Source organism: Dendrobium catenatum, unplaced genomic scaffold (genome assembly GCF_001605985.2).
Source record: "Dendrobium catenatum unplaced genomic scaffold, ASM160598v2 fragScaff_scaffold_1608, whole genome shotgun sequence".
Classification (NCBI taxonomy): Eukaryota; Viridiplantae; Streptophyta; class Magnoliopsida; order Asparagales; family Orchidaceae; genus Dendrobium; species Dendrobium catenatum.
The window spans coordinates 4262645-4273437 of record NW_021320070.1 but is presented as its reverse complement, the minus strand read 5'-3'; the positions used below and the strand labels follow the sequence as shown (position 1 = coordinate 4273437).

The following is a 10793-nucleotide window of genomic DNA, read 5'->3' as shown; positions in this document are numbered from 1 at the left end:
AAGTAAAAAGCAGTAAAAAAATTTATCCTAAACGAAATTTTAGTCCCTTTACTTTACAAAATAGATCATAATTTAGTTTTAAATAGATAATTTTGAATCTATTTTGAATGATTAAGGACTAAGGTTTCTTTTGGGACAAATTTTTTGATGCTTTCTAAAACTCATTTTTTAGTAAAATAAAATTTGAATTAGAATATTTTCTACTAAAAAAAATTGTCCTAAATAAAGCCTAAATTTTAAAATAATTATACTTGGAGACTAAAAAAATTATATAATTATTTTGAAATTTAACCTATGTATTTTTAGAAGAGTTTTATTAAGCTTTTTATACTACGTGGCACCATTGCTGTTCTTGCTATCACAACGCAGGCGCCCACTTGCCGTATACGCTCGTCTCTTTTTATCTCTGGCTTTTTCCCTTGCTCAGTGCTCACTTTCATCGTTCCGCCAAGACCTTGCTTAAAACCCTAGCTCTCGATCATACCGATGAGATCGCTTCTTCAGCTCAAACATAGTTCGAACTCAGCGGGGAATTTCTGATCTCTGTCATGACTGGGGGATGCTCAGTGAACCTGGAATTGGTTTGTAAACTAGAAGCTCACAGTTTGGTGGGTGGGTTGGATGAGTTCTCGCCCTAATGGTGATGAATCAAATTCGCCGGAACGTACCGGCGAACCTCGCCCCACAAGTCATGAAGAAGACGCTGAAGATGTTGCTTGCCGGAAAACCGAGAAGACGAGTGATATATGGCCGGTGGAAAAACCGAGAAGCCTGCGTATCTTATTCACTGACGCGGACGCGACGGATTCGTCTTCCAGCGATCGCGAGGGTGTCGGCCATATCAGGCGGCGGGCAAGGAGGCACGTGCACGAGATAGAATTTAAATCGGTTCCGGTCAATCGCCGGGTTCCAGCAAAAGGGCCAGCGACGGCGACGTGGGTGTCGCCGGAAGATGGTTCCATGAAGAGGTTCCGAGGGGTTCGCCGTCGTCCTTGGGGGAAATGGGCGGCCGAAATTAGGGATCCTAACCAGAGGAAAAGGGTTTGGCTTGGCACTTTTAACTCGGCAGAGGAGGCTGCTACAGCTTACGACGTCGCTGCTGTGAGGCTTAAGGGCGAAAATGCTGTGACGAACTTCCCGCACAGGAAGCTCTCGGAACGGCAGGTTCCCCCTGCAAAGAAGAGCGGAAATGGCGCTGATTCTGCCGGCGAAGTTCCTGATGCTACCGCATCTATCTGTGAAAACGGAAGACCGCCTAATGGGATTCTGAAAATTCCAGATTGCTTGGGATTTGGTCACGTTGTTCCAACTGGTAGTGAGAGTTCACTGATGGACCGTGCCAGAAAGGAGCTGGAACATAATCTGAAGAAGGTATTTTTGGTTATTAAGTTTGGCAATTCCTGGGGTTTTAAGCATCAATTAGCCATCGAGTGCTCAGTGGATGTATTTCTTTTGTAGGGTTACAAAGAGAAGATCATGGGCATAAGAGAACGGTTTCTTCTTAAGAGAACAGCAGTGAGAGTAACTGGAGACACCGCCTCCCTTTTGAAAGCATGGTGGCGGTCTCACTCTAAGTGGCCCTATCCAACGGTAAGTAAAAAATTGTCATCTAGCCTGAGTATGCCTGAAAAAAAACGAGGATCACACTAAAATTTTAGGCAACGCTCACAATTGCCAGCAAATTCTTTTGGTTATTTCAAATTGGATAATTTGTTAAGACTTGTCTTCAGTGTGCTTCCTTGATGGAAACGATAAAGTGTTAAATATAATTTAAATGCTTACTCATTAAAATTTACAAATCTCATCAGTTATCTTCTTCCTTCTTGTCTCGTTTGTCAACACACCGTTCTTCCTAGGTGCTAGTGGTCGCTTAGGTGAGCTAGCTTGGGATCCCTTGCAAGTTTGCCAGCCACTGGGAAGGGTCTTAGCGATCATGCTATCATGCAAGATCCCAGCAGGATGTTGGGATCAAAATCCCAGTACTTTTCTCACAATGGGATTCGATTAACATGATCTTCTCAGTGGTCGGTGAGCCTGTATATGATTCCTTGCACACTTGCCGAGCTCATGCTACAAGGGAGTTTGGTGCAGTTTTAAAGGGGACTCAGGAAAAAAGGGGAAGAAGATCATGATGAATGAGGTAATTAAATTATAATTGTAATAGCCATTTTCAACTGTCCCTATTATTTACAAAGAAAATGAAAAATGAAAATATATTGTTTTGCAACCAAACTGTACAACATTTTCTTTTCTTTTCTTTTCTTTTATTTTGTCAAGAGGGCAAACCTTAGTAAGTTTTTTTTTTTTTTTCATAATCAACCACTTCATGCATTGAACCAATGTTGTCGACTTGTATATATGGTGTAGGATGAAAAAAGTTCTACCCTCAAGGCCATGTAAATATGTTTTAAGATGGATGATATCCTAACTAATGCAAATTGAAAAGCGATCCAAAGATTCCACTAAAGTTCCTTGGGAAACATACTCGAGTTATTATAAATACTCTATTGGTGGATTCAAAGAGCAACTTTTGATACAAGTTGGGATGAACCATGATAATGTAAAAGATTATATTGTTAAACTAAGACTTCTGGCCGTGTAATAATAAGATAGATAATGATTAGCTAAGAGTAGGCTAACCATGGTAGAATCTACTTCTTATAGTGGTAAAGTGGAGATAACTAAAGTAAATATCCTTGAACAAATCTTCATTGTGTTTGCCTCCTTCCTTCCTGAAACGTCCTTCTCCAAGAGCTTGCATACTCTTATGTAAGAAATTTTTCTCTTTGGTGGGAAACACGAAAAGAAAATCACTTTCAAAGTGGAAGACCGCAACTAAACTTTATTTGAAACACGAAAAGAAAATCACTTTCAAAGTGGAAGACCGCAACTAAACTTTATTTATTCAAAGATGTAACCATACAAGACATTGGGTGGCAATACCCCTCTTTCAATAAGAGTTTACGGAAAAAAAATACAAGATGCATTGGGGCCCATGGTTTAAAATTGCGCAATATGAGGCTCGCCTTGAGGCCCTCTTTTGCGCAATTCCAGTAAAAAACGCCTCGATGCTTACGCCTTGAGTTTTTTTTATGAGGCTTGCGCCTCAACTTAGTTGAGGCCCGCCTTGAGACCCGCCTCGCCTCACTGGCATGAGGCTTACGCCTCACGCTATATATATTAAAACTTACATAAATCTTGAAGTAAATGCCCGACATTGGACTCTATAGGAGAGGAGGAAGGGAGAGAGCAGTTCATCATAATGATGATTCAAATGAAGAACCCCTTTGTGATGATAGTGCTGATGACTTATGAGTTCTTATGTGATATGTCATTGTTATTTATTTTTGGAAATTTGAATTATATGTTAATGAAAAGAATACTGGATTTTGGAAAGATAGAATTTTGATTTGAACTATATTTCATGTTGTCTTATTATTGGGATATTTTAATTTCACTTCATATCTTATGATTTTTTATATTTTATATTATTCACTCATTAGTTTATAAAAAAATTATCATTTTATGTTTACGCAATCTTTTGATTTTGAGGCTTACGCCTCAAAACGCCTTGAGGCTTACGCCTCGCCTCATGAATGAAAAACGCCTCAATACCCGAATACGCAAGTTTAAACATTGTTGGGGCCTATGTATAGCGGTGCAAAGGAAATGTTAGTCCTTGATGGGTTGGTCGACTATGCATTTGATAAATAAGCTAGTCATTCTGGGAAGAACAATTAATTTAATGGAAAATGAATTGTACCCACATTTACTAAAAAGGGATGCTGAAAGTTATTTTACATTGTTTTACACTTTTACTTGAAAAAATTGCAAAAAAGATTAAACAAAGATTTGATAAGTCTAGCAATATACTTACCCCTTATAGACTATGGATTTATTTTAAACTTGTTTATGACTCCTTGGAAACATGATCGTAATTTTGTTGTTGTTGATAAGTTTTAAAACTAATGATAATTCAAATATTGCTAAGCTCTTTTTAAAAGAAATTGTTATACTGCATGATTTATCATTCATTATTATATCTAATAGAAATGATATATTTGCCTCTTGTTTTTAAAAAACACATTGTGAAAATTACTTGGAATTCAATTAAATGTTTTATCCTACTTTCATCTAACAATTGAAGTTATTAATAGAGCTTTAGGCCATCGTTTGAGATACTTCATTGTAAAAATTTTAGGACTTGAGATTTACATTTATTGACATCTGTATTTGCTTGTAATATTGTCTCAAAAACAATGAAGAAACTACCTTTTGATATTTGTTTATGGTGATAATCCTCAAAGGCATATCGATCTTGCTTGCATTCTATCTCATTTTTTTATGCTGCATTTACATTTGCACATAATTTTCATGCTCTTCATGCACATGTGAAAGAACTAATTGAATTAAGCAATTTAGTTCATTAAGGGAATCTAATGAAGGTAACTATGTTTAAAACTACATATCATAACGCTTCAAAATCACTAAATTCAAAAATCTTCCTATAAGGGCTTGTGGCTTATTTAAAATGCTTTGAAATCTTTGATTAAATGCTTATTTTCTTAAGTTCTTTGAAATCATGTTTTCAATGTAGAAATATTTTATCATTTCGATGAATTATAAAACCTCGGGACTTGCAAAATAACTAATAGTAGGTGATAAAGATCAACATTTTTAGGTGTGACTTCCTCCAAATTTCTTGAAAGTTAAAGACATTATATCATATGAAGTTTCAACACTTACAAACACTTCACAAAGGTTCCTAACTGGTGGAAGAACCTACCTCCCTTTGAACATACATGGATGACCAAGGAAAGATCTAGAAAAGTCACACCTCACTTTTTGGATGACTATGCTAATTTTAATTTGCTCAAATTAGTTCTTTATAGTTTGTTAAACTTAAAGCAACATCAACTTATCTATTCAAACTAGTGAGTAGTGACCAAATCGTTAACATGGGCATCACATGAAGATTGAATGTCATAATCATCATCAACATTCACAAATCTCATTTATTATTGGATTCTAATATGTGCCACAAATCAGTACCACTCCCTTCTAAAAGAGCATGCCTCCGCCTCCATAATTTAAGCAAGCAATATTTGATTGAAGACAATAACACTCTCCTTCTCTATATGCATGCTCGATCAAATCAAGAAGCAAAACAAGAATACCACAATTAACTAAAAAAACACTCCCTTTTTTTGGCATAGTTGGCCACATCATTGAATAATTCATTATATTTATTTATTTGTTTGTTTTATATATTTACCGCTTAGCCTCTTTTGAATGAGAATATTGAAATCATTTTCTCAGTTGCAAGTCTTCGTGAAGGTTTGGTGGCTAAATCCTTTAGGGAACTTTGTTGAGTTCCGTAGGTGTATTTATTTAGGGGTTGTTAGTTCAAAGTATTAGGGTTGTATTATATTTTGTTTGCATGTATTTTAACTTGTTGGTGTTTGACTTAAAGTAAAAGAAATACAAAGTAAACTTTAGAGGCATTGGAAATACGTTAAATCCTCTATTTTCTTGCGTTTGAAAATCATTCCAGTCAACCAAAAATAAAGTCCTATGCTCTCCTAGAAACAATCCCTGTCACTCTTTTGTGTTGGCATTCTTAGCTCATTGTCGTCATCATAGTCATCACCATCCCAAACTCAATATGTGTTGTCACAGTCCCGTGCCAAATTTGTTGTCATCGTATCTAGCTCCACGTCCAACTTTGATTCCAAATCTCATGCCACCTCCTCCTTCGACCCCGACTTCAGGCTTTCCTCCGTTGTCTCCTCTCCTTCTACCCTGACATTTTACTTCTAATCAAAAATATAAAATTGTTTCCCTAAATGCATTTTACAATCAATAAAAAAAATCTGAAAAATCAAAATTCAATGTATTGAGTTTACAAGATATTCTAAAAATTGCATAGATCTTACATACTTGCAACCCAAGAATCCCGGAGTTTAATTCTCCTCCCTCCTAACTCTCGAACTCACATAAAACCTTGAATGCTTCCTTCTCCCTCTCCATAACTCCATGGCAATTTCTAAAGACCTCCATAGTGAACAACCTAATCTATCCCTCTACTACCTCTCATATTTGTCTTCTCGAATAGACCCTAATCAACCTCAAGGTAGCCATACCTTAGACATCTGCTCAAAGTAATTACTCCCATACCACAGCTCTTGACTGCTCCATATAAGTACATGAAACTTATTCTTAGCAAACCTTCAATCGCTCCAAAGGCATCCACCATACCTCTACATATCTTCGCGAGCAAGATAGTGACTTTCCTATATCCATGGTCTTCTCTCTACCATTGCCTCAATGATAATTCCTACCATACCATAGCTCTTGACCATTTCACCACACCATACCTCTTTGCCAAGTTCATATAGCCATACTTGAGGCCTTGCCTCAAAATAATTCCTCCCATGCAATATCTCTTCCCCCCTCCATATAATTGCATGAAACTTATTTTTAGCAAACATTCAATCACCCCAAAGGCTTCCACCATACCTCTACATATCTCCACAAGCAAGATAGTGACTCCCTACATCCAGGTCCTCTCACCACCATCACCTCAATAATTCCTCCTATACCATAGCTCTTGTCCACTTTACCACACCATATGACCCTAAAATCTCCTTATTACCTTTTGGCATATTGAAACGTTTTCTTTTTCTAAGATGAGGCACAAGCCTCATATTTAAACCATTAAATTAATAAAAAAATATGAAATGGCAAGTAAGAAATTAATATCAAAGTAAGATGTTAAAATAAGATTATAAAAAATCATGGTAAGGTCAGTAAAAGTCATACAAGGCTATAAACAATGCTAAATAAATAGTCTCTATCACTCTTAGTTCAATATAAATAAGTAATATAATGTGATAATTTATGAATTCAAAACTAATACCCTCCCCTCATAACTTAGAAGGTCTAAAAAATAAAAAATAAAAAATAATTTAAAAAAAAAACTTAGAAGATCCATTGGAAAAGCAATAGCGATGCAATAACGGAGGCAATGTAGTAGTGCGTATGTGCAGTAGGATCAGGTGTAGGCGTGTGGGTCCCACGTTAACTAGATTGATGTTATCCAGTTTTTCTCAAATTTGTTTTGGTTTAGATATAGTAAATATGTTAAATTTAAATATAATTTTTATAAATTAAATTTTTTAAATTACAGAAATATTAATTTTTTAGTCATAACGTATCTTTAAAATTTCACTGAGGTGTGCCTCGCCTTCTATTTAGTTGTAAGCCTTATTTGGCAAGCCTGAGGCTGAGGATAGTCAAAATTAGAAATTTAACAAGAAGTTTTTGGTGAAAATAAAGCTACATAACAATTAGGATTCACGTCACAAGAAAGAACCAAATTTTTATCAAAATTACCAAATATTATTCATATACACAAAAAGCATTCACAGAGTATATAGATGAAAAAAAAAAAAGATAAAGTCACCAAAGAAGATCCATGCCTTGTGTCGGTAAAAGGAGAGTTTTTCACCTAAAATTTTCTCGAAACTTGCATCTCAGGTGAAGAATTCATATTCAACTAGAACGCAAAATTTTGATGAAAAATCTAGATATTGAACAATTGAATGTTTTTACATGCTTAGAGACCTCTTATTTAAATTCAAAACTAATCAAGGGAAAAAGCAAGCTTTGATTTGACAATCTTCGATTCTAGCAAAAATAGAAAGTCTCAATCCTTACTTCAAGCAGTAGGCACAAGTCTAGATTTTGTTAACTGATTGTAGATCCCTCTATCATGAAAATTACATATAGAACGAAATTGAGTATTGCCACAAAAGCAAACAATTGTTGAACAACCTTCAAAGGAATAAGTAAAACACAACCACCTCCTTCCCAAAACAATGATCCAGTGAGCAAATAACTACTACTAACGTATGCGAAAACAAGAGAAGTGACAAGTGCACATGGAAACAATGACATTACTACATGAAAACTCTGATTCTAGCTCCGTTACTTAATTGAAGGGAGCTATAGCGAGTCAGTCAAAACATAGAAATTAGGAACTAATAATGAATCTACTGATGAACCAGAAAACACAAGCATATCTCACAAACATCAGAGAACACAACCCGCTCTCACTAAATGATCAACACTATGGTAATGCTAAAATCAAAAATATGAAAATAACAAAAACAACCCAAATCTCATACTAAACATATGGATCATCTTAACATACACAAATGTGTGTTTCGGATAGAATATAGGATTTCGGTTTCAATTTTGCATCATACAATAACAACATCAAGTCTTTATCCCACTATATAGGGTCGGCTATATGAATCATTTTTCTCTATTGTGGACTATTGAGGGTCAAATTCTCATTTAAATCTAATAAAAAAAATGTCATTTTTAATATTTTCTAACCAAGTCTTTTTAGTTCTACCTCTACCTTTCATAACATAGGCCAAATCTATTACATATACTCTCCTAACCGGGTTATCATAAGACAAATATTTTATGTGACCAAACCATCTAAGGAGACTCTCTCTAATGTTATTTGCCACTGGCACTGGAGCTACTCTAACTTTTTCATGTATATACTCATTTTGCATTTTGTCTATAAGAGTGAATTCACTAATCCACCTGAGCATCCTTATCTCTATAACACTAAACTTAATTTTATGTTTTTTTTTATTGCCAAAATTTTGCATCATAAAACATTATAGGTCTCATCACCATCTTATAGAATTTTCTCTTAAGTTTGAGTACTTTTCTAACACACAACATGTCTGATGCATTCCTCCACTTCACTTTTGCATCATAAATGGTCATAAATTATTAGTATTTTGAAAAGCTTTTGACTGCTAAGTAACTAGTTGTACCAACAATAGTTTTTTTTTTTTTTTTTTTTTTTTTTTTTTTTTTTTTTTTTTTTTTTTTTTTTTTTTTTTTTTGTGGTTTCCTCATTTACTTGGATGGCTATTATTTTGTTTTTGCATGTTTGACATACATATTGTCATTTAGGAGGAGGACAAGGCGAAATTGGTCAAGGAAACTGGGTTGCATTTGAAGGAGATAAATAACTGGTTTATGACCCAAAGGAATAGAAATTGGCATAAGCATTCATCCTCCACAGAGCTTAAAACCACATGTAACGGGTATGCTAATTAATTATTCTTCCTTTTTAAATAAAAGTGTTAATGGTTTAATATTGGGAGCTAACTTCTATGCTTATTAATCATTTAACCTTTCTAAAGAAGTAGTGCAGGCGATGCTGCTCTGTTCTAAGGTGTAATTTCTTTAGTTAATTTCTGAGGAGCTCAATGAACCCAAAGAAAGGAAACCTAATGCTAGTAGGATAACGTCAAAGTTTGGCTAGCTAGTCTGAGTGCTGAAGTTCAATTGCTGTTTTGTGAACGGCTTATGTTGCTGAATAGCTATTAAGGCATGTAACATTTCTGACCTTAAAGTGCTGTAACCTGGCTATTGTTTTCACTGGGGTGAACTAATTTGTGAGACCACCTTTCTTACACAAGGTTGAGTATGCTATATGTACTTAGTTTCTAAATTCTATTAGTAACAGATTATGTTGCATGATCCGAAAGAAAACTGGATTCACATTTTCTCAGAACCACATAAGCAAATTCAACTGATTTCCAGATAATCTGCTATTAAATTGGGCTTCTACTCTCGATGACTAGTACATTTCTCCGTTCTATTTGTTACATGCCATGTTTTTATTCTCTTCTATGCTGTAAAAAAGCAAAAATTGTGCTGACAACCTCTAATTTACGAGAGATTATTTTGTGCGGACGCCGAACGCAGTTCACCGTCCGAAGTCCAATCAAAATGCACCACATCAGCGGTAACTAAGCTGGGTACCGAGCAATATCGAGTTGGGTACCGAGTAGGGGATGATGTGGCGCATTCTAGTTGGTCTCTGGACGGCGTTCGACATCCACACAAAATAATTTCACCTAATTTACGGAGTCTTTTTTTTTTTATTTGCTTGGTGTAATCTGCTATTTAGGTATGCTTTCTCGCTTCTCCAAGAAGCAAGAATTACTAACGTTTGACGATTGCCAGTGGTAAGATGGTGGTGAGACCTGCAATGCTTTATGGTGTCGAATGTTGGCCATTAAAAGAGAAGCATAATACTAAGTTAAGTGTTGTAGAGAAAAATCCCGCCAAAAAACGAGTTGTACCGAGCAAATACCTAGCAATACCAAACAATAAAGAGGAATACCATCATTTGAAGACCCAATACCGAGTTATACCGAGCTAAACCGAGAAATACCGAGTTATACAAAAGTTGTACCGAGTTTTTCTTAGAGAAACTCGGTACAGCTCGGTATTTCTCGGTACAGCTCGGTATAATTCGGTATTGGTCTTCAAAGAGCAGTATTCTTCGTTAATATCAAATAATACCTAGTTGTACCAAGCAAATACCGAGTTTTTTGGCGGGATTTTGCCTCCAACCGGACGTTCCTCTACGTCCTTACACCGAACTCTTTATTAGATTTAAACAAGAATTTGACTTTTAACATGACAATGGAAAATAAGGATTCATGTAGCTGACCCCACATAGTGGTACAAAGGCTTGATGTTGTTGACTATTGCCAGTAGTAAGTATCATCAATTCACCTAATTTTGTATATGTGCATTGCCTTCAGCAAGTTTCAGTTTTGGTTTTTCGGGGCCGCACTAAGTATGTTTGTAACTTCAATATTTTTTATTGGTAATTAATGCTTCATTGGGGACAGCTTTCTTACTACTTTTTAAAGTAATTTTTTATTAATTTTTTTTTAAACTAG

The 10793-nt window shown here is 35.5% G+C and overlaps 1 protein-coding gene across 5 annotated transcripts; it reads left to right on the top strand.

Moving 5' to 3' along the window:
- The first annotated feature begins 355 nt into the window (after positions 1-355).
- On the top strand, positions 356-9650 carry LOC110105539 (dehydration-responsive element-binding protein 2A). Of its 5 annotated transcripts, none has more exons than XR_003703118.1 (4): positions 356-1371; positions 1459-1590; positions 1857-2140; positions 9004-9138. XR_003703118.1 is itself a non-coding variant. In XM_020835088.2 (4 exons), the coding sequence occupies exons 1-4, from the start codon at positions 622-624 to the stop codon at positions 9285-9287; spliced, it is 1056 nt and encodes a 351-aa protein (XP_020690747.1). In that variant the 5' UTR covers positions 356-621; the 3' UTR covers positions 9288-9650. The 5 variants fall into 5 exon arrangements, 4 of the variants coding, with proteins under 4 accessions (XP_020690747.1, XP_020690750.1, XP_020690749.1 ...); XM_020835088.2 differs by lacking the exon at positions 1857-2140 and adding an exon at positions 9248-9650 and having other exon boundaries at positions 9004-9137; XM_020835091.2 differs by lacking the exon at positions 1857-2140 and adding an exon at positions 9243-9650 and having other exon boundaries at positions 357-1371; positions 9004-9137.
- Positions 9651-10793: the final 1143 nt, after the last annotated feature.